At 41.8% G+C, this 23,494-nt stretch overlaps 2 protein-coding genes across 2 annotated transcripts; one reads left to right on the forward strand and one right to left on the reverse strand.

The window, feature by feature from the left end:
• Window positions 1-6: 6 nt before the first annotated feature.
• LOC139538840 (guanylate-binding protein 1-like) lies at window positions 7-7,815 on the reverse strand. The gene is made up of 11 exons (XM_071341327.1): window positions 7,725-7,815; window positions 7,127-7,197; window positions 6,649-6,848; window positions 6,367-6,494; window positions 5,207-5,316; window positions 2,942-3,153; window positions 2,209-2,451; window positions 1,818-2,098; window positions 1,493-1,705; window positions 1,106-1,208; window positions 7-909 (listed from the first exon to the last, which is right to left on the reverse strand). The coding sequence occupies exons 3-11, from the start codon at window positions 6,818-6,820 to the stop codon at window positions 509-511; spliced, it is 1,863 nt and encodes a 620-aa protein (XP_071197428.1). The 5' UTR covers window positions 6,821-6,848; window positions 7,127-7,197; window positions 7,725-7,815; the 3' UTR covers window positions 7-508.
• On the forward strand, window positions 7,792-22,190 carry LOC139538837 (guanylate-binding protein 1-like). The gene is made up of 11 exons (XM_071341322.1): window positions 7,792-7,929; window positions 12,063-12,267; window positions 15,875-16,002; window positions 16,572-16,681; window positions 16,845-17,035; window positions 17,242-17,484; window positions 17,759-18,039; window positions 18,338-18,550; window positions 18,678-18,780; window positions 18,913-19,106; window positions 19,245-22,190. Exons 2-11 carry the CDS (start codon window positions 12,072-12,074, stop codon window positions 19,464-19,466), a joined length of 1,881 nt encoding a protein of 626 aa, XP_071197423.1. The 5' UTR covers window positions 7,792-7,929; window positions 12,063-12,071; the 3' UTR covers window positions 19,467-22,190.
• The last annotated feature ends 1,304 nt before the right edge of the window (window positions 22,191-23,494 follow it).

The raw sequence follows: 23,494 nt of genomic DNA on the forward strand, positions 1-23,494 counted from the left end.
AGAAAGTCGGTTGCAATTTCAATTTAATCCACCAGAAAAGACAGAACAAATAATACAAAAAATTGTGGTTATACTCAAATATACTAATTGATAAAAATAAAAATAAAGTATAATCTTCGCAAAAGATATCATAAATAGGACTGGTGGAGTTATGTCACACATGCAGCTAACAAAAACATATGGAAATGTCTGCTCTACCCAAAACTACAACCAACTAATTGCAGCATTACCGCAAACATGGAAGAGGAAAGTGGAAGAGGGAAAAATTAAGCAACTTGTCTCTCTGTGTACCTGCTCAAGTAATACACAATGTTTCTACTTCATAAAAGATACCTTCATGAGCTTATATTGAAATAAAATGTTGGCAGCGTCCATTCCAAAAATAATACATCACTCTTGCATATAAAGCTTATACTGATTCTAAGCGTGGCTATCAACTTGACTTTTCGCTTTACATTGCTAGATAAAGCTAACAAATGTGTACATGCTCAGGTAATACACAATGTTTCTACTTCATAAAAGCTCCCCTCATGAGCTTATATTGAAAGACAGTGTTGGCAGCGTCCAATCCAAATCGAAGAACAGGCATGACTGTAGACTCAAGGAAACCACCTCCTTCCTTCTCAGGTGTGTTGCTCTTCTTGAACTCCTCTATCTCCTGTCTCATTAAGTCAGCCTTCTCCTTGTGGCCCTTCTCCAGCAGATCCTTCTGCTCCTGCATTTTGCACTCCAAGGCCCTGTGGAAGTCCCGTTCCTGTTGCTTCATCTCCTCCTTCATCTTCTCTTCCATCTGCTTCAACTTCTCGTCTTTGCTTCTGCGATCGTCCTCCATGGTGCGCTCCATCTCCAACCGTTTCTCTTCAGCAGCCTTCTTCTCCTGCTCCAGCACAGCTGATCTCTCCTTCTCCTCTGCATGGTCCAAAGGAAGAGTTGAGGTAGGAAAACACTCTAGCTTCTGGACTACTCATGTTCTCTCTCATATGGAGTCAACAGACAGCCCCTGATCTTTTCCATGTTCTGGAGTAGGCCATAAGTTTTAGAATACTCTTTCAAACATCCCAGATCTATGTTGACTTAACATCCCAATGCTATATTTTGGACTTACCATAGATTTTTTTCTCGTTTTCCGTCAATTTTTTGTCAGCCTGCAAGATGGAATTCTTCTCTAGACTCTTCTCCCTCAGGAACTGCTCAAGAATCTCCTCAGCCTGCAGAAAACACCCCCAAAGGCTACATGTTTTACCATTGTTTGATGGCAATCTAAAACCGGTTGGATGTGTTTTTGGTATGATGCTGTAGATGCCTAGAAATACTTTATGGAAGATAATGTGAATGATAAAAGTAACAGATGTTGATAGAAACAGCAATCCATCTACGACATTGAAACTACTGTGAGTGGATCGACCTGAAAGACGAGAACAACTCCAGTATTCAATATGGATTTTTTTATGAATGTTTCAGCCCTAGCAAGGATTCAGCTCGAAGCTCTTACCCCAACTCCTTTATCAGGCTCGGCTCGGTACTGTGCAACCATGTTGTCATGGTGATTGCAGTAAAGCTCATATCCTCCAGGTGTGGTGTAGATCCCCTCCTTAATCTTCTGGGCCATCGGAGCAGACAGCTTCTCCAGAAGGGCCGCACACTTCTTCTCTGAGGCATCCTCGTTCTGAATGAGAAGGTCAGCGTAGTGCTTTGCAATGGCCACCTGCAGGAGTCAAGACTGTTTTAGGGAAGCATTTGTAAAAAGTGGTCCTTGACAGAGTTAAGAACTAAGGCAGTGTTTGTACCAGGCACAGATCTGAAATGATGACCCTTACCGCCAACGCTTTCAAGAAATCCCCATTTTCGTCTTTGAAGGATCGTTTCATGAAAGCCTGCGTGGCCTGGTGGTCTGAGCGGAGGTGATGAGCTGAAATCTGACCCATGTCCACAGGGAATAAGGCCTTCACCTCCTCCATGCCCCTCTGGTATACTACCTGGCCCTCATCCACAGCAGCCTGGTTCTCAATTTGAGCCATGGCCAGCACCGCATTCTCCAGACAGGGCACAGAGCCTTTGGCTATGGTCTCCACATAGGTGTTAACCAAGTGGCCGAGCACTGCAATCAGATAGAGGCGGGAAGAAAAATATAAGTGTATACATTTGGTGGTACAATAACATAGGATACATTCAATGCATCTGTACAAAATCTGCTGATATTTGACTTACTTCTCCCGGTAACTTTGTGGCCCCCTTTGACAGTTTTTGTACGGCTCTCCTGGAAAATAAAGCAGCAGAAAGTGTCTGCAACCTTTCGGAAGCTTCCACACAGGCCAGCCTCGTCCATGGAATCCAGGTGGGGCATGTTGGCAGGAGTTGTAGGGGTGGGGAATACAAAGCACTTGCGCGAGGGGAAGTAGTTCCTGATGCACTCTCGTGGGAGGTTGTACATCAGATTCTTTTTACCCCCACCTGAATGATAGTCAGCATTCACCATTACAGTTGACATTACTCTATTTTTAGGGCTGGTTTCCCAGACACAGATTAGTCCTTGTCCTGGACACAAAGTGTGTTCAGTGGAGAATCTCGTCTAGAGGCCTAATCTGTGTCTGGGGTACCGGCCCTTAGTTCACCAAAAAACACAATCATTAACAGACAAGCATATACAGAGATATGCTTACATTAACATGAGGCAGAAGACTTTATGACCAATAAACAAACTGGATAAAATCATTTGGTTTATGTGTCTGTTTGATTATGAGTGTAATCCTACATTACATTTTCATAGGAATGATTTTATAATAGGTCATTTTGACAGGCAGAGCCAAAATCAATCATCTTGTTTCACAACCCCTATGTTCTCTGTGAGATAATGATTATTCCAACTGTATAATTGATAATGGTGCACAATTCTATGTAGAGACATTGTGCACAGTTGATCATTGGGGTGGTGGCTAGTCACCTTTTCTGAGCTCCAGGGAATGCTCCAGATACTCATCTTCGGTGACGTTTCTGCCGTCGATCTCGAGTAGTAGAGTGAAATCTCTGATGGCCCACACAAAATTCGGAAAGAACTGCACAAACTGGGCGTCCCCTCCTTCCTCGTCATCGTGAGAGGATGAAGCTGCACTGGAAGAATTCACCTTGATCCGCTCTGTCAGCTCACTCACATATCTATAGGGCCGGTTGAGGATTGACTGATAAAAGCTACCAAAGTTCAAAAAAATACTGTGCGTCTGCATTGACATGTGCCTGCAACGGTTGTACAAGGACTTGCAATACAACAGTTATAGCATACGAGTCATTTCAGTTTCATTTTGAATGGACTGTGTCCACATGCACTGAGTAACCCCTAAGGGAATGGATATAACAAAGTACAGTGTATTGAACATTCTGCAAACACATAATTAACGCTGTCAGTAACACAATATACAGTGGGGCAAAAAAGTATTTAGTCAGCCACCAATTGTGCAAGTTCTCCCACTTAAAAAGATGAGAGAGGCCTGTAATTTTCATCATAGGTACACTTCAACTATGACAGACAAAATGAGAAAAAAAAATCCAGAAAATCACATTGTAGGATTTTTTATGAATTTATTTGCAAATTATGGTGGAAAATAAGTATTTGGTCACCTACAAACAAGCAAGATTTCTGGCTCTCACAGACCTGTAACTTCTTCTTTAAGAGGCTCCTCTGTCCTCCACTCGTTACCTGTATTAATGGCACCTGTTTGAACTTGTTATCAGTATAAAAGACACCTGTCCACAACCTCAAACAGTCACACTCCAAACTCCACTATGGCCAAGACCAAAGAGCTGTCAAAGGACACCAGAAACAAAATTGTAGACCTGCACCAGGCTGGGAAGACTGAATCTGCAATAGGTAAGCAGCTTGGTTTGAAGAAATCAACTGTGGGACCAATTATTAGGAAATGGAAGACATACAAGACCACTAATCTCCCTTGATCTGGGGCTCCACGCAAGATCTCACCCCGTGGGGTCAAAATGATCACAAGAACGGTGAGCAAAAATCCCAGAACCACACGGGGGGACCTAGTGAATGACCTGCAGAGAGCTGGGACCAAAGGAACAAAGCCTACCATCAGTAACACACTACACCGCCAGGGGCTCAAATCCTGCAGTGCCAGACGTGTCCCCGTGCTTAAGCCAGTACATGTCCAGGCCCGTCTGAAGTTTGCTAGAGAGCATTTGGATGATCCAGAAGAAGATTGGGAGAATGTCATATGGTCAGATGAAACCAAAACAGAACTATTTGGTAAAAACTCAACTCGTCGTGTTTGGAGGACAAAGAATGCTGAGTTGCATCCAAAGAACACCATACCTACTGTGAAGCATGGGGGTGGAAACATCATGCTTTGGGGCTGTTTTGCTGCAAAGGGACCAGGACGACTGATCCGTGTAAAGGAAAGAATGAATGGGGCCATGTATCGTGAGATTTTGAGTGAAAACCTTCCATCAGCAAGGGCATTGAAGATGAAACGTGGCTGGGTCTTTCAGCATGACAATGATCCCAAACACACCGCCCGGGCAACGAAGGAGTGGATTCGTAAGAAGCATTTCAAGGTCCTGGAGTGGCCTAGCCAGTCTCCAGAGCTCAACCCCATAGAAAATCTTTGGAGGGAGTTGAAAGTCCATGTTGCCCAGCAACAGCCCCAAAACATCACTGCTCTAGAGGAGATCTGCATGGAGGAATGGGCCAAAATACCAGCAACAGTGTGTGAACCTTGTGAAGACTTACAGAAAACGTTTGACCTCTGTCATTGTCAACAAAGGGTATATAACAAAGTATTGAGATAAACTTTTGTTATTGACCAAATACTTATTTTCCACCATAATTTGCAAATAAATTCATAAAAAATCCTACAATGTGATTTTCTGGATTTTTTTTCTCTCATTTTGTCTGTCATAGTTGAAGTGTACCTATGATGAAAATTACAGGCCTCTCTCATCTTTTTAAGTGGGAGAACTTGCACAATTGGTGGCTGACTAAATACTTTTTTGCCCCACTGTATTGCTGCAAGTCTATAAGGACATTTTGCTCAGCATCCAATAGATATACAAACATACAGCACTTTCACTTTCAATATGAGAGGGAGTTCCAAGAAATGGCCCGGTTGATGGAAATATCCCCTGTCCTGTTAAAGTCAACAGGAGAGGAAACAGGGGAGGTTTGCCATGGGGAAATAGATATTGGTTTAAAGGATACTGGAGGTTCTCCACGGCTTGATTGTCGATGGTCCCTCGACTGTTGTAGACCAGAGTACTGCTTAACAGAATGGCCAAGGAGAAGATCCAGGCATCATTTTTAGAATCTCCCTGAAACAAGTATGACAACAGCAACATGCTTATTGGTGATACGGCTAAATGAAATGAAATAATTTCAAATACACTATATATACAAAAGTATATGGACACCCCTTCAAATTAGTGGGTTCGGCTATTTCAGTCAAACCTGTTGCTGACAGGTGTATAAAATCGATTACCAAGCCATGCAATCTCCATAGGGAAACATTGGCAGGAGATTGGCTCAGTGACTTTCAACGTGGCACCATCATAGGATGCCACCTTTCAAACAAGTCAGTTCGTCAAATTTCTGCCCTGCTAGGGCTGCTCCGGTGAACTGTTAGTGCTGTTATTGTGAAGAGGAAATGTTTAGAAGCAACAACACAACGGCTCAGCCGTGAAGTGGTAGGCCACACAAGCTCACAGAACGGGACCGCTGAGGGCTGAAGCTCGTAGCGCATAAAATCGTCTGTCCTCGGTTGCAACACTCACTACCGAGTTCCAAACTGCCTCTGGAAGCAACGTCAGCACAAGTACTGTTCATTGGGAGCTTCATGAAATGGGTTTCCATGGCCAAGCAGTAGCACAAAAGCCTAAGATCACCATATGCAATGCCAAGTGTCGGCTGGAGTGGTTTGCTGCCATTGGACTCTGCAGCATTGGAAACACATTCTCTGGAGTGATGAGTCACGTTTCACCATCTGGCAGTCCGACGGACGAATCTGGGTTTGGTGGATGCCAGGAGAACGCTACCTGCCCGAATGCATTGTGCCAACTGTAAAGTTTGGTGGAGGAGGAATAATGGTCTGGTGCTGTATTTTATCGTTTGGGCTAGGCCCCTTAATTCCAGTTAAGGGAAATCTTAACGCTACAGCATACAATGACATTCTAAACAATTCTGTGCTTCCAACTTTGTGGTAACAGTTTGGGGAAGTCCCAGTTTGCCCATGATTTTGGAATGAGATGTTAGACGAGCAGGTGTCCACATACTTTTGGTCATGTAGTGTATGTGTGTTTAGATACTTGTTCACTGTGCTGGATTACTAATGTGAATTGTAAAGAGACTGAACTTTGACCTCTCACCTTCTCCACATCCCCCAGCCCCTCTGTATCCAGCAGCACCAGGGTGTGGTCTCTTTTTTCAGGGTGAGGCACACACCACATCCAGATTCCCTTAGTCTTGGATTGGATGGTGGCTCCCAGGGCAAAACCTAAATCAATATTTCAAAGACCGTTTTAAGACGAAAAAATTTAATAGACTTTTTCTTCTGAAAGAAATGTACAGATGCAAAAAAATTGGGAATTGTCTATTGAGGCACAGATTATTCAGATATGTCTCTCAGCATCAGTCAGTCTCTGTCTCACCTTTTCTCTTTCCAGCCAGCTTGTTCATGAGGTAAGACTTGCCGGTGCGGTACAGCCCGACCACCGACACCACTACGACTTTCTGGTTCAGTCCCATCAGGTACTTGATGGCACCAGGGACTACATGAAGCTCCCCGTCGGCGTTTTCGACCAGACACATTGGGGAATCCATGGTCAAGTAGCTTCACAGGATGATTAGCCTACAGCTCCCAGAAATATTCAATCTTTAATACAATTATGAATTAAATATAGTTCAGGTGAATTATGTGAATATTATATAGATTAGGACTACTGCGAAGGTTATGTAAAAAAATATTAAGATCTGCATAATTAAACAGCTGAGCCATACGCATACAAAATTAAAAGTGAAGTTAAAATATTGTCCAATGTTAGCTTCAATTTCATTACGAAATTTGTCTTCAAACATGTAACTGTTTTCCTGCTATGGAAAAGCATTAGTTGATAGTAGCCTACTCACATAAACGACCTCTCCAAAAGCCTGCTCCAAACCAACTGTAAAATTGCAGAGGATGTCGCAATCTCGAGTACCTATTTCAAGGGGGTTTCAACTAGTTACCACAGCCACAAAGTGAAAATTGTCTGTGATCATACAAATGAATGGAGGGAAAAAAATGCTTTTTGGTCTTAATTTAAGATTAGGGATAGACATAATGTTAGCAGTGTGGTTAAATTTAGGTTTAAAATCACATTTTGAGAAGGGAAATAGGCGAGGTCTAAGACGTTGTGCCTGTAGTAACTAGTGGTACCTATTTGTCTGCAGATACAGAAAGTGAAAGTTGTCTCTAGACTATATGTCTCTTATTTTCACCAGTTAAATAAGATATGGAACTGACGCATCCGACTTTGAAAAATGTTTGTTTTTGTTTTAATGGCGTTATTGAGCCAATGATCTGTCTTGTTCTAGATAGGAATAGTGATTCGTTCTAGTGCAAGTTGGAACAAGGAAACTCGTGTATGGTCGACTTGCTAACTGGTTGTAGTTCTACGTGTTGGCTATTAACATATCGCGTTCAAACCGTTAGCAAGTCGAACTTTTCTGAGTTCCTAGTACCTACCAGCACATGAACGCGGTATATGTCAGGTCATGTTTCACTGCAGCAGAGAATTCTTCGGGGGGGAAACGTCGTGCTTTCCCGGAAGCTTAATTGTTAACGTAAGAGAAACACTTTCAGTTTCAATATCACAACCGATCTCTTTTGCCGTGCAAACGCGGACGACAGACTGAACAACAACCTCACTGTACGGTACAGTGTTGCCGAGGTAAGCCTAAACTCTCTTTCACTTCTAAATGTGGGCTTTTTTACTATATGATATATAGCTATTGATTTGCAAAATGACTGGTATAATGTTGGCTGGTGATTATTTTTTTTTTTTTTACAATAAACATTTGCGGTCAATTAATCGATTGGATAACCACGCCTGTACATGCAAGCACATTCATAACTATTCATGGAGTCTATTCATGGAGTAGCCTCTACGAATCAGAGAGTGGAAGACTCCTCTCCTGTCTTTGAATTTGAACATATTTTTCCTGTTGTCTGCTGTTATTATTTTTATGACACACATACAGTACCAGTTAAAAGTTTCGACACACCTACTCATTCCAAGGTTTTTCTTTAATTTGACTATTTTCTACATGGTAGAATAATAGTGAAGACATCAAAACTATAAAATAACACATATGGAATCATGTAGTAACCAAAAAAGTGTTAAACAAATCAAAATATATTTTATATTTGAGATTCTTCAAAGTAGCCACCCTTTGCCTTGACGACAGCTTTGCACACTCTTGGCATTCTCTCAACCAGCTTCACGAGGTAGTCACCTGGAATGCATTTCAATTAATAACCTAACGAGTCACAAACCCGGATCCGGGATCCCCCCCATCAAAAAAGCTGACTAGCATAGCCTAGCCTAAAGCCACAGGGATATCATATAATAAAATGTTCATGAAATCACAAGTCCAAGACACCAAATGAAAGATACACATCTTGTGAATCCAGCCATCATTTCTGATTTTTAAAATGTTTTACAGGGAAGACACAATATGTATTTCTATTAGCTAACCACCATAGCAAAAGACACAACTTTTTTTTCCCACCATTTTTTTCCTGCATAGGTAGCTATCACAAATTCGACCAAATAAAGACATAAATAGTCACTAACCAAGAAACAACTTCATCAGATGACAGTCTGATAACATATTTATTGTATAGCATATGTTTTGTTAGAAAAATGTGCATATTTCAGGTATAAATCATAGTTTTACATTGCAGCCACCATCACAACTCTCACCAAAGCAACTAGAATAACTACAGAGAGCAACGTGAATTACCTAAATACTCATCATAAAACATTTATAAAAAATACACAGCGTACAGCAAATGAAAGACAAAGATCTTGTGAATCCAGCCAATATTTCAGATTCTTTAAGTGTTTTACAGCGAAAACACAATTTAGCATTATATTAGCTTACTACAGTAGCCAACCACACAACAGCATTGATTCAAGCCAACAGTAGCGATAACGAATAAATCAGCAAAAGATATTAATTTTTTCACTAACCTTCTCAAACTTCTTCAGATGACAGTCCTATAACATCATATTACACAATACATATATTGTTTGTTCGAAAATGTGCATATTTAGCGGCACAAATCGTGGTTATACAATGAGAATAGTAGCCAGGCTGCCAACAAAATGTCGGGAGAAATCTTGGGAGAGGCACCTAATCTAATCAATAACTAATCATAAACTTGACTAAAAAATACAGGTTGGACAGCAAATGAAAGATACATTAGTTCTTAATGCAACCGCTGTGTTAGATTTTTAAAATTAACGTTACTACGACATACAGCGTGCGTTAAAGCGAGACTGCACCGAAATTAATGGCGGAATAGTAGTTTTACATTTTTCAACAGAACAACGAATTAACATCATAAATAGTTCTTACTTTTTGATGAGCTTCCATCAGAATCTTGTGCAAGTGGTCCTTTGTCCAGAATCATCGTTGCTCGGTTGTAGATTGTCTTCTTCAACTTACTAATTAGCAGCAAACATTAGCTATGTGGCCCAGACGTGCCCAACTCTTCATAACGCAGCACAAAGAAATATCCGAAAATCGCAATATACTGATATAAACTGATATAACTCGGTTTAAAATAACTACATTATGATGTCTTTAACACCTATATCGAATAAAATCAGAGCCGGATCTATCTAAGGCCTATAACGAGAGCTTTTCAGAATGCCATCCTGAGGTCCTCCTTTGCGCCATGACGAACGTTGAAAAGAGTGCACCCCCGGTTCCATGAGCCTTTATATGGCCTCAGATCTGCCTAGCAACACCATTCCAATTCTCACTGCTTACTGACATCTAGGGGAAATCGTATGCAGTGCATGTCGACTCATAGATCACATGCAATTTAATAAACTGACCTGGAACAGGTTTCAGATTTCTCACTTCCTGACAGGAAGTTAGCTGCAACTTGAGTTCTGTTTTACTCACAGATATAATTCAAACGGTTTTAGAAACTAGAGAGTGTTTTCTATCCAATAGTAATAATAATATGCATATTGTACGAGCAAGAATTGAGTACGAGGCAGTTTAATTTGGGAACGAATTTTTACAAAGTCGAAATGGCGCCCCCCTATTGACAAGAAGTTTTAACAGGTGTGCCTTGTTAAAAGTTCATTTGTGGAAATTCTTTCCTTCGAAATGCATTTGAGCCAATCAGTTGTGTTGTGACAAGGTAGGGGTGTTATACAGAAGATAGCATTTGGTACTATTTGGTAAAAGACAAAGTCCATATTATGGCAAGAACAGCTCAAATAAGCAAAGAGAAACGACAGTCCATCATTACTTTAAGACATAAAGGTCAGTCAGTACGGAAAATTTCAAGAACTTTGAAATTTTCTTCAAGTGCAGTCTTAAAAACCATCAAGCGCTATGATGAAACTGGCTCTCATGAGCACCGCCACAGGAAAGGAAGACCAAGAGTTACCCCTGCTGCAGAGGATAAGTTCATTGGAGTTACCAGCCTCAGAAATTGTAGCCTAAATAAATGTTTCACAGAGGTCAAGTGACAGACACATCTCAACATCAACTGTTCAGAGGAGACTGCGTGAATCAGGGCTTCATGGTCGAATTGCTGCAAAAAAAACACTACTAAAGGACACCAATAATAAGAAGAGACTTGCTTGAGCCAAGAAACACAAGCAATGGACATTAGACTGGTGGAAATCTGTCATTTGGTCTGATGAGTCCAAATGTGAGCTTTTTTGTTCCAACCGCCGTGTCTTTGTGAGACGCAGAGTAGGTGAACAGACAATCTCTGCATGTGTAGTTCCCACCGTGAAGCATGGAGGAGGAGGTGTGATGGTGTGGGGGGTGCTTTGCTGGTAACACGGTCAGTGATTTATTTAGAATTCAAGGCACAATAACCAGCATGGCTACCACAGCATTCTGCAGCGATACACCATCCCATCTGCTTTGCGCTTAGTGGGACTATATATCATTTGTTTTCCAACAGGACAATGACCCATCACACCTTCAGACTGTTTATTTTTAAAATATATATATATATTTTTAAATGTAACCTTTATTTAACTAGGCAAGTCAGTTAAGAACACGTTCTTATTTACAATGATGGCCTACCGGGGAACAGTGGGTTAACTGCCTTGTTCAGGGGCAGAACGACAGATTTTTACCTTGTCAGCTCGGTCCAGCAACCTTTTGGTTACGACCCCAATGCTTTAGTGGATGTTGAGAATTGAATGTTCACCTCTCTACCATGTAAGGGCTATTTGACCAAGAAGGAGGGTGATGGAGTGCTGCATCAGATGACCTGGCCTCAACAATCACCCGACGTCAACCCAATTGAGATGGTTTGGGATGAGTTGGACCGCAGAGTGAAGGAAAAGCAGCCAACAAGGGCTCAGCATATGTAGGAACTTCTTCAAGACTGTTGGAAAAGGATTTCAGTTGAAGCTGGTTGAGACAATGCCAAGAGTGTGCAAAGCTGTCATCAAGGCAGTGTGGCTACTTTGAAGAATCTTAAATATAAAAAGAAATAATTGTTTAACACTTTTTTGGTTACTACATGATTCCATGTGTGTTATTTCAAAGTGTTGATGTCTTCACTATTATTCTACAATGTAGAAATAGGAAAAATAAAGAAAAACCCTTGAATGATGTGGGGGTGTCCTAACTTTTGACTGGTACTGTACACACACACACACACACACACACACACACACACACACACACACACACACACACACACACACCCACCCACCCACCCACCCACCCACCCACCCACCCACACACACACACACACAGTGTCCTACTCAATAAAAAGTTATTATGCGTGTCCTTGCCTTCGTTTCTATAGGACAGCATCATGTCAGGCCAGACAGTATCCATGAAAGAACCAGTATGTCTGATAGAGAACGACAGTGATGGGAAGCTGCGTGTTGTCCGCAGTGCACTGGACATCCTGGACAAGATTGACCAGCATGTGGTAGTGGTGTCGGTGGTCGGGCTGTACCGCACCGGCAAGTCCTACCTCATGAACAAGCTGGCTGGGGAGAGGAAAGGTAAGCACATCCACTAAAGCATTTTTTAAATCAATGTTCTGATCAAGTTTCATGAGCCTAAAATAAAAGATCCTTGACATGTCCTATATACACAAGAAGCTTATTTCTCTGAAATGCTGTGCACAAATCTTCTTACATCCCTGTTAGTGAGTATTTCTCCTTTGCCACGATAATCCATCCACCTGACAGGTATGGCATATCAAGAAGCTGATTAAACTGCATGATTATTACACCGGTACACCTTGTGCTGGGACCAATGAAAGCCACTCTAAAATGTTCAGTTCTGTCTCACAACACAATGCCACAGATGTTTCAAGTTTTGAGGGAAAGTGCAATTGGCATGCTGACTTCAAGATTGTCCACCCGAGCTGTTGCCAGAGAATTGAATGTTAACTTCTCTACCATAAGCCACCTCCAACGTCATTTTGACAGTACATCCAACCGACCTCACAACGCAGACTACGCGTAGCCATGCCAGTCCAGGACCTAAACTCAGCAAAAAAAGAAACGTCCCTTTTTCAGGACCCTGTCTTTCAAAGATAATTCATAAAAATCCAAATAACTGCACAGATCTTCATTGTAAAGGGTTTAAACACTGTTTCCCATGCTTGTTCATTGAACCATGAACAATCAATGAACATGCACCTGTGGAACGGTCATTAAGACACTAACAGCTTACAGACGGTAGGCAATTAAGGTCACAGTTATGAAAACTTAGGACACTAAAGAGGCCTTTCTACGGACTCTGAAAAATACCAAAAGAAAGATGCCCAGAGTCCCTGCTCATCTCTGTGAATGTGCCTTAGGAATGCTGCAAGGAGGCATGAGGACTGCAGATGTGGCCAGGGCAATAAATTGCAATGTCCATACTGTGAGACTCCTAAGACAGCGCTACAGGGAGACAGGACGGACAGCTGATCGTCCTCGCAGTGGCAGACCATGTGTAACAACACCTGCACAGGATCGGTACATCAGAACATCACACCTGCGGGACAGGTATAGGATGGCAACAACAACTGCCCTAGTTACACCAGGAACGCACAATCCATCCATCAGTGCTCAGACTGTCCGCAATAGGCTGAGAGAGGCTGGACTAAGGGGTTGTAGGCCTGTAAGGCAGGTCTTCACCAGACATCACTGGCAACAATGACGCCTATGGGCACAAACCCACCATCGCAGGACCAGACAGGACTGGAAAAAGTGCTCTTCACTGACGAGTCGCGGTCTTGTCTCACCAGGGGTGATGGTCGGATTCGCGTTTATAGTCGAAGGAATGAGCGTTACACCGAGGCCTGTACTCTGGAGCGGGATCGATTTGGAGGTGGATGGTCCGTCATGGTCTGGGGCGGTGTGTCACAGATTCATCGGACTGAGCTTGTTGTCATTGCAGGCAATGTCAACGCTGTGCGTTACAGGGAAGACATCCTCCTCCCTCATGTGGTACCCTTCCTGCAGGCTCATCCTGACATGACCCTCCAGCATGACAATGCCACCAGCCATATGAATAGGAATGTCAGTGTTCTGCCATGGCCTGCGAAGAGCCCGGATCTCAGTCCCATTGAGCACGTCTGGGACCTCTTGGATCGGAGGGTGAGAGCTAGGGCCATTCCCCCCAGAAATGTCCGGGAACTTGCAGGTGCCTTGGTGGAAGAGTGGGGTAACATCTCACAGTAAGAACTGGCAAATCTGGTGCAGTCAATGAGGAGGAGATGCACTGCAGTACTTAATGCAGCTGGTGGCCACACCTGATACTGACTGTTACTTTTGATTTTGACCCCCCCCCCCCCCCCCCCCTGTGTTCAGGGACACATTATTATATTTCTGTTAGTCACATGTCTGTGGAACTTGTTTAGTTTATGTCTCAGTTGTTGAATTTTGTAAAGTTCATACAAATATTTACACATGTTAAGTTTGCTGAAAATAAATGCAGTTGACAGTGAGAGTGTAGTGAGATGCGTACTGGCGGTAGAGAAGTCAGGCGCAGGAGAGAGCGAAAACTGATTTACAACGGTGTCGTTTAATATCCATAAACCACCGTCAACAGAACAATACAATAAATGGGTCAAACAAAACCCGGTAAATACCAGCATACCGTGCATAAGCACTACAAGAAACAATTACCGACAAGGACATGGGGGGGAATAGAGGGTTAAATACACAACATGTAATTGATGTAATTGGAACCAGGTGTGATGGAAGACAAGACAAAACCAATGGAAAATGAAAAGTGGATCAGCGATGGCTAGAAGGTCGGTGACTTCGACCACCGAACACCGCCCAAACAAGGAGAGGGACCAACTTCGGAGGAAGTCGTGACAGAGAGGACGTTTCTTTTTTTGCTGAGTTTATATATCCGGCTTCTTCACCAGCGGGATCGTCTGAGACCAGCCACCCGGACAGTAGATGAAACTGTGGGTTTGCTCAACTGAAGAATTTCTGCACAAACGGTCGGAAACCGTCTCAAGACAGCTCATCTGCGTGCTCGTCGTCCTCGCCATGGTCTTGTTCTGGCTGCAGTTCGGTGTCTTAACCGACTTCAGTGGGAAGATGCTCACCTTCAATGGCATTATGGTATGTCCAGGCATAAGCTACTGACAACAATACCGTGACGAGATCCTGAGGTCCGTTGTCGTGCCATTCATCCGCCGCCATCACCTCATGTTTCCGCATTATAATGCAGCGCCCCATGTCGCAAGGATCTGTACACAATTCCTGAAAATGTCCCAGTTCTTACATGGCCTGCATAGTCACCAGACATGTCACTCATTGAGAACTTTTGGGATGCTCTGGATCGACATGTTCGACATTGTGTTCCAGTTCCCACCAATATCCAGCAACTTCGCACAGCCATTGAAGAGGAGTGGGACAAAATTCCTCAGACCACAATCGACAGCCTGATCAACTCTATGCAAAGGAGATGTGTTGCACTGCATGAGGCAAATGGTGGTCACACCAGATACTGACTGGTTTTCTGATCCACCCCCCTATTTTTTATGTTTTATTTTCTGAATTCCTTATTTGGACTGTAACTCAGTAAAATCTTTGAAATTGTTTAATATATTTTTGTTCAGTGCACATAACAATATGCATGACCTCAACACTGTTATATGGTTAAGGAATGATTATGTATAAGATAATTATTTCTCATAAAGATAGGGTAATAGAAATGTGAAACAGAATGTGTTAACTTATGTACTGCATTTGTCATTGAGTTAGAGCCAGATATGCTGCACCAAAGTACAGACTTGTCCTGTTCTGACCACATTATGATTTGATGTTTTTTTCTCTCCAAAATTGGAAATTCGACACACCCTGTTGTTGCATTGTGGAAACTACAGTTTCTCTTTGTTTTACACCATAACGTACAACCAGACAGCAGAGCAAACATGCAAAAAACATTTTGTTCCGACCACATTTGTTCTAAGTGGGTTGTGTAGATAAGGGTGCCGTTTTGCACTGGCTGCTAGTTTCACTGTCAGTATTATATACAGTATAACTAGACAAAAATGGTTCATCTGAAAACCAGCAGCCTTGAGTAAACACTTTACATCCTGCTGCCTCTTTAGAGATTCCATCCTAAGAACCGTTTTTATCCTCTGTCCTCAAGGTTTTGCCCTGGGAGCCACCATCCAGTCCAAAACTAAGGGCATCTGGATGTGGTGTGTGCCTCACCCTGAAAAAAGAGACCACACCCTGGTGCTGCTGGATACAGAGGGTCTGGGAGACGTGGAGAAGGTGGGAGGTCAAAGTTCACTCTCTGTCAAAAACCTTTTATGGCTGTTTAGATGACAGAATATAACATTGCTATGGGTAAAATCCCATGTTATCTCAATAAACTGTGTCTAGTACTGATAGCTGATGTCATCAACTGTATATAATGTCTAACTTATAAATGTATGATATATACCAATTGATTCTAAAGAGTATAACAAATAAATAATGACCCATGAGCTTAGTTATAAGCTTGTTTTACTCCAATGTTTGTATATGTAATTAAACACTGTATAATATCATGATTAACTACAATTATGATGTCACGGATGGTGAGTCATTGCACCCGTAGCTCAGTCTATGAATTTGAGTGGTTACATTTCTCCAGGCCCATCCCTCAGATTTTTTTTGTTAGCTTACCAAAACTGAGGCAGGGTGGGGCTTGGTTAATGTTTCAATTAAGGATTCCAGCTTTGACCTTTATTAAGGTAGGGAGCCCATAAAACGGCGTATGGAGTAGACATTTAGTTACAGACTTAATTTCACTCTAGTATGAACAGAGTACCAATGTGTTCCTTCTGTTGTGTCTGCAGGGTGATGAGAAGAATGACAACTGGATCTTTTCCCTGGCTGTCCTGCTCAGCAGTACTCTGGTGTACAACAGCCTGGGAACCATCGACAACAACGCCCTGGAGAAACTACAGTATCCTTCAGCAGGCCTATAAAGAAATATAGTGTAGTGTTGTATGTCTGGATTCATTTCATCCCCAACAACCGAACCAACCTCAAAAAGCGCTAATCGCTCAGCACTATACTGTATGTTAGTAAATCTGGGTTCATTTTGTCCTCAATACCGCCTTCTACAGCTATGTGACAGAACTGACAGAGCACATCAAGGTGAAGTCCAACCAGCGAGACGGGGAGGAATCTTCAGAGTACCTGCGTTACTTTCCTTCCTTTGTGTGGACAGTCAGAGATTTCACCCTGACCCTGGAGGTTGATGGGAGACCCATCACAGCCAATGAGTACCTGGAGAACGCTCTTAAACTGAGAACAGGTGAAGGGAACACCAGCTAGCACAGCTAACTTAATCTCTTAATCTAAACTATGGTTAGATTGAATTTACCAATGTTGACAATACCTTTACAAAAGACATGTTGGATATAAAAATATTAAATGCTTTTCTTCCACACAAAAAATGTCACGGTTAAACATTTAATTTGTTAATTAATGATTGATGTACTTTGTCTTTCATTTACAAAGGTCATAGTAAGAAAGATCAGGCATACAATCTGCCTCGTAGCTGCCTGCGGAACTATTTCTCTCCTCGCTGGTGCTTTGTGTTTGAGAGGCCAGCCAGCGGAGACAAAATGAGACGTATGGAGGAGCTGACCGACGCTGACCTGGAGCCTGCCTTTGTGGAGCAAGCCAAGGAGTTCTGTGACCACGTCTTCAAGGAGGCCAAGACCAAGACCCTGAAACAGGGCCTGAAAGTTACCGGCAGACGTGAGTATTACAACACTGATATTGGAAAGCACTTATGAAAGTAGGTCATGATGTTTAATAATACAACTAAACTACTGCTGCTACTATAACCAGCTCCTCTATTATTATTATTATGATGATTACTACAACCACCATGACCAGTACAACTAACAACGCCATTAGTACTTCAAGTCCTACTAATTCTACTACTTACTTTACTTCTATACAAGCAACACTGACCACTACAGTACTACCACAACTACCAGATATGCTGATTTCCTGCCCTCTCCTGCAGTGCTGGGAAACCTGGCAGAGACGTATGTGTCTGCCATCCGTAGCGGGCAGATCCCCTGCCTGGACAATGCTGTGTTGGCTCTGGCCCAAATTGAGAACTCCAGTGCCATCGAGAGGGCCAGGGCCCACTACCAAAAGGGCATGGCTGACTGGGTAGCCTACCCCACAGAGACCCAAGAGGAGCTGTCTGAAGTGCATGCTGTCATGGAGAAGGAGGCTGTGGCCATATTCATCAACAACTCCTTCAAAGACGAGGACCAGAAGTACCAGTTGGAGCTCATGGTATGGGAATGTAGATTCTATATTCAATGAGTCAATATTCAATTCAGTGATGCATGTATTTAACAAGATGAGGATAATTTGTCATTTGTGTGAGCTACCCCTTTATGCTACACTTACATGTACATTTTAGTCATTTAGCAGACACACTTATCCAGAGCGACTTACAGCAGAAATTAGGGTTAAGTGCCTTACTCAAGGGCACATTGACAGATTATTCACCATTTATTACCTCAACTGAACCAAGACATTCTGGTTTGTTCTGGTACATTCTGAACCAACCTCTCAAACACAAAAATAGAAAGTGCTTCAAGAGGAGTATGAGAAGATCTGTGAGAGGAACTACAAGGAGTCACAGAAGGCATGCGAGTCCAAAATCGAATGCATCTTTGCCCCCTTGGAGGAGAAAATAAGGGATGGCTCCTACATGACCCCTGGAGGATACAAAGAGTACTGCAACGACCTGAAACTGGCCACCAGCGAATTCAGATCTGAGGGAGGCAGGGGAGTGAAGGTATGTTGGGGAGGTGGTGCTATTTTAGGATATTATGTAATTATCATGTTTTGTGGATGCTGGTCAAAGGAGTTATGAATGCACTGATGTGATGTTGAAAGTTAAATATTATGTGTGGTTGTTCCAGGCTGAAGAGGTACTGAAGGAGTACTTGGAAAGGAAGGCCATCATTGGTCAGACCATCCTGTCAGCAGACCAGTCCCTCACTGAAGCTGAGCAGAGAGCAGAAGGTGATATAGGTCACCATGAATATGCACTCCATGACCTGGCAACAACATTCTAATGACCACCAAATGGAGGCTTACCTCTCGTTCTCTTTGATATTTATCTCTCTCTCTCACACATACTCTGTCTACCTGCAGCGGAGCAAGCGAAAAGGGAGGCATCTGAGCGGGAGAATCGAGCCATGGAGGAGCAGCTGGTTGTCCAGGAGAGGTTGAGAGCGGACCAGCAGAGGACGTATGAGGAGAATGTGAACCAGCTGATGGAGAGGATGGAGAGAGACAGTAGAAATGCCGTGGCAGAGCACGATAGAGTTCTGCAGGCCAGACTTAAGGTAGGAATTTTAAAAACACAAACATTGAGGACAACACTTTAAAACTACAGGAACTCTAGGGGTAAGATTAACTGTGTGTATGTGTTTTGTTTTAATGACACAGTCCGTGATGTGTAAAAACAAACCTTGTAATTTCAGGAGCAGAATGACCTTCTCCAACAAGGGTTTGATGACAGAGCACACCAAATGCAAAGAGAGATAGATGCGCTTAAGGGTGCGAAGGCACAAGAGGAAGAGAAAAAACCCTCATTTATGAGCACAGCTCTGGATACTGTTGGGACTGCAGCTACCTTGTTCCTTCCAGGAATACTTCCCAAAGTAGGAGGAATGGCTGTGAAATGGCTGTCTAAGTGGTTCTGATGTAGGTTCCCGAGGAGGATGATGAGCTATTATTCTTATAGACATATGGATTGACTGAATGTGTATTTATTGGTAGTTGATTCATGGATTTAGATTAAGCACTCAGTCAAGGTTTTATTTGATGTTAGTTTTTTTTGTACGTCATTTGAATAAATAATTAGCATGCCTAATCATAATGAAGTAGAATTTTTAGAAAGCACTCTTAAAAGGTTTTGCAGTTGTTTTACTATTACCAAATAGGCCTACTTCTTTGTAACACTGACAACATTTACATGCAGACCAATATCCTGTTATTATTCGGGATACTCAAGTACTCTGTTTTTGAGTTGATGCATATAAACGTCATATTCCATTTACAATAACCCGAAAAAGCTTGTATCCCGGTTATGAGAATCCCGTATAAGATGCCTGGGATATGCTGATCTTAGACGGTAAACTGTGGCATGTAAACGTCCTATTCCGTTTACTGTTTTCCACGGTCTGCACAGGCTCAATTTCACATATCATTGGTGTGTGTGATGATGTTTTCATCTGATTGTCAGACAAATCACTTTAAAAAGTAGGCTAAAAGCACATTTCGATCCACCATGATAATTTATTTTGCTGATACTCCGTACTGGACCATATAGTCTACTGGCTACTTTCACCCCTAATTTAGACAAGTTTTTGCCTATAATTTTCGAGATTTGGTAGGCCATATTATAATTTCTGAGATTTGGTTGGTCATTTGTTTATCAACTATAGTTAGATACATGCAGCTTCTCGTCTGTCATGACTAAATATTGTAGTGCTCACCAGAATAATGTCTTACATAGATAGCATGAAGGCATTATTAATGTAGTTAACACCGGTATAGTTGTCTGTTTTGTTTAGGAACCAGGGAGAAAACGCAATAACTCCAAAACAGTGGAACTATTGGTCCTGTGCAAAATGTCCAAATGTCATCAGTTGACCGGTTTTAAGGAAATACAAATTTGAGAAAACTATAAAACATGTTTCTGATAAGACTTTACTTCGTCTTGGGTGACTATTTTATGTCTTTGAAATACTGGCTGGTTGCAGAATAGTGTCATAACAACGCATTCACATTTTCTCAAGAGATGCTGAAATAAATATTTCTCCACTCCTGTTCCCAAGACAAAACGAACATTTATTGTATCATTTTACTGCAAGAAATGCATAATTCAGTAGGAGTTAATATTATATTACACTACATGTGAGTGGTTATAGGCCTAGAGTCAGTATCCTTATTTTCAGTTACTATTCCATTTAACCCATTTGAATTTAAATGAGGAATATTGTTTATTCATTTTTTAAATATTTTGTTTATTTCACCTTTATTTAACCAGGTAGGCCAGTTGAGAACAAGTTCTCATTTACAACTGCGACCTGGCTAAGATAAAACAAAGCACTGCGACACAAACAACACGGAGTTACACATGGAATAAATAAGCGTACAGTCAATAACAAAATACAAAAGTCTATATACAGCGTGTGCAAATGAAGTAAGATTAGGGAGGTAAGGCAATAAATAGGCCATAGTAGCGAAATAATTACAATTAAGCAATTAAACACTGGAGTGATAGATGTGTAGAAGATGAATGTGCAAGTAGAGACACTGGGGTGCAAAGGAGCAAAAAATAAAAATAACAATATGGGCATGAGGTAGTTGGGTGGGCTATTTACAGACGGGCTATGTACAGGTGCAATGATCTGTAAATTGCTCTGATAGCTGATGCTTAAAGATAGTGAGGGAGATATGAGTCTCCAGCTTCAGTGATTTTTGCAATTCGTTCCAGTCATTGGCAGCAGAGAATTGGAAGGAAAGGTGGCCAAAGGAGTAGTTGGCTTTGGGGGTTACCAGTGAAATATGCCTGCTGGAGCGCGTGCTACGGGTGGGTGCTGCTATGGTGACCAGTGAGCTGAGATAAGGCGGGGCTTTACCTAACAAAAACATAGATGACCTGGAGCCAGTGGGTTGGGCAACGAATATGAAGCGAAGGCAACCAACGAGAGCATAGAGGTCACAGTGGTGGGTAGTATATGGGGCTTTGGTGACAAAACGGATGGCACTGTAATAGACTGCATCCAATTTGCTGAGTAGAGTGTTGGAGGCTATTTTGTAAATGACATCGCCGAAGTCAAGGATCGGTAGGATAGTATGTTTGGCAGCAAGAGTGAAGGATGCTTTGTTGCGAAAAAGGAAGCAGATTCTAGATTTAATTTTGGATTGGAGATGCTTAATGTGAGTCTGGAAGGAGAGTTTACAGTCTAGCCAGACACCTAGGTATTTGTAGTTGTCCACATATTCTAAGTCAAAACCATCCAGAGTAGTGGATGCTTGTGTAGAAATATTGCTTGTGTAGAGAATATTTTAATTGTCAGTCATTTCCAAACAGGCTATAATGTCTTTAATTTGTGGTAGAACTTTAGCTTTTTTTGTATTTTATGTATTTAGTGTAAACAATATGCTTGCTGTAATACTATTCAAAGCATGCTAAGCTGTCTGTCAATTTTCTCCAGACACTGTAGAAATGTCATTTCCATCAGTCATTTCCATCACAAACCATCACAAACTGACAAGGTGTGGTGGAGATTTTCCATTCACCATTTGTATTTATGTTTTTTTGTCCATGGAACTAGGCTTGATCTGTGGCTGAGAAACCCCCCCATAAGGTTCGGCTTCATCTAGAAAAGTGTCAATAAAAACCAAAGCGAACATAATCTGTTTCTTAATAGTGTGACCCTATGGTTGAGAGAATGCCACTTTCTTTTCCTACCATTAGTGTACTGTACAGTGTTTTAGACATTACAAAGGTCATTGGATTTTCATTGAGCCCACACATTCACACCCCTTAATAGTGGGTCCAAAAGCAAGGGTTATGGGTAGGTTATCCATATGGGTTGAGAGAGCGATAGAGCATTTTCTGTTATTGTGGATGTGTCTTCCTGTGGCTGCTTACATATTGAACAGAAACTATAAGTCCAGTTTTACATCCAAATGAACATCAAAGACCAAAGTATTTAATCTAGGACCTGAAGGAATAGCTACTGTAGAAATTGCCGTCATAACATTTTCAGCAACCTGTTTGAATGACTCATCTCACTGCTATTTTCCCACTGCTATTACAAGGTGACTCAGTAAATAGGAGAAATGTTGGTGGGGCAACAGTTGATTGAATGCACTGCATTTTCCCCAAGGGAACTTCAGGTGTGTCATTTGTTATTCAGAAACACACAATGCGTGAGAGAGAATCAATGGCCTTAGCAATGGGGAGAAGAGGGAGAGAGAAGTCATGCAGAAGAACAACTCCTGACTTGTTATAACTTTCTGGTTGTTAAGAGTGAGATTAACATGATTAAATTAGCAAAAAAATTATAGGTAATCAAATTTTAGAACTCAAGATCAACACAGGAGGAAAAGATTGACAGAGAGTGAGTTAAAAAAAACAATCTTAATCGTGTTAGCTAGCCAAATTAAAATGTGTCCAACTAGCTTACCGTCTAGTTCCAACTGTTTACTGGTGGTAACCATAGCAACATGGCCACTGAGGCAGTGCTAGCAGCAGAAGCAGAGACTAATAGACCCCCCCCTTTTTTTGAATTTCCAGCAGTTATTGTCGTGGAAATATTCAGTCAATCATATTTCTCAAATACCTGAGCCTGTGAGTTCAAATATACTTTTCTTACGTCTGTGGTGGCATATTTCTGCTTTACCAAATGAGGAGTTTTAACAAACTTCACACACCAGTCAGAGTTATACTTAAACTACATCTTTAATAATAAGAGCTTTGCAATAGCCTTTGACTTTCAATGATGCGCCATCTCTAATGAACCATTGAAAAGTCACAACAGAAAAGTACAAAGATCATTTATAGTCAAGATACACCCCTCTCAACTTACATGACGAACCACAGATCTTAGGAACAGTTTACAAATAAATATTTTTACTTGAGAGAGAGGACTATCCTAGATAGCATTCGCTATAAATTATCGTTCAGTTTGGCCCCTAAGACGAGGTTCTAATC

The sequence above is a fragment of the Salvelinus alpinus genome, chromosome 14, assembly GCF_045679555.1.
Source record: "Salvelinus alpinus chromosome 14, SLU_Salpinus.1, whole genome shotgun sequence".
Lineage (NCBI taxonomy): Eukaryota > Metazoa > Chordata > Actinopteri > Salmoniformes > Salmonidae > Salvelinus > Salvelinus alpinus.

Excerpts from the sequence above, each read along its gene's own strand:
- LOC139538837 (XM_071341322.1), top strand. The coding sequence starts at position 12,072 with ATGTCAGGCCAGACAGTATCCATGAAAGAACCAGTATGTCTGATAGAG. Across the intron at positions 16,682-16,844 it reads AACGCCCTGGAGAAACTACA|CTATGTGACAGAACTGACAG; the intron begins GTATCCTTCAGC and ends CGCCTTCTACAG. Across the intron at positions 18,781-18,912 it reads AGCTGAGCAGAGAGCAGAAG|CGGAGCAAGCGAAAAGGGAG; the intron begins GTGATATAGGTC and ends GTCTACCTGCAG.
- LOC139538840 (XM_071341327.1), bottom strand. The coding sequence starts at position 6,820 with ATGGATTCCCCAATGTGTCTGGTCGAAAACGCCGACGGGGAGCTTCAT. Across the intron at positions 6,495-6,648 it reads GCTGGCTGGAAAGAGAAAAG|GTTTTGCCCTGGGAGCCACC; the intron begins GTGAGACAGAGA and ends ATATTGATTTAG. Across the intron at positions 2,099-2,208 it reads CCACAAAGTTACCGGGAGAA|TGCTCGGCCACTTGGTTAAC; the intron begins GTAAGTCAAATA and ends ATCTGATTGCAG.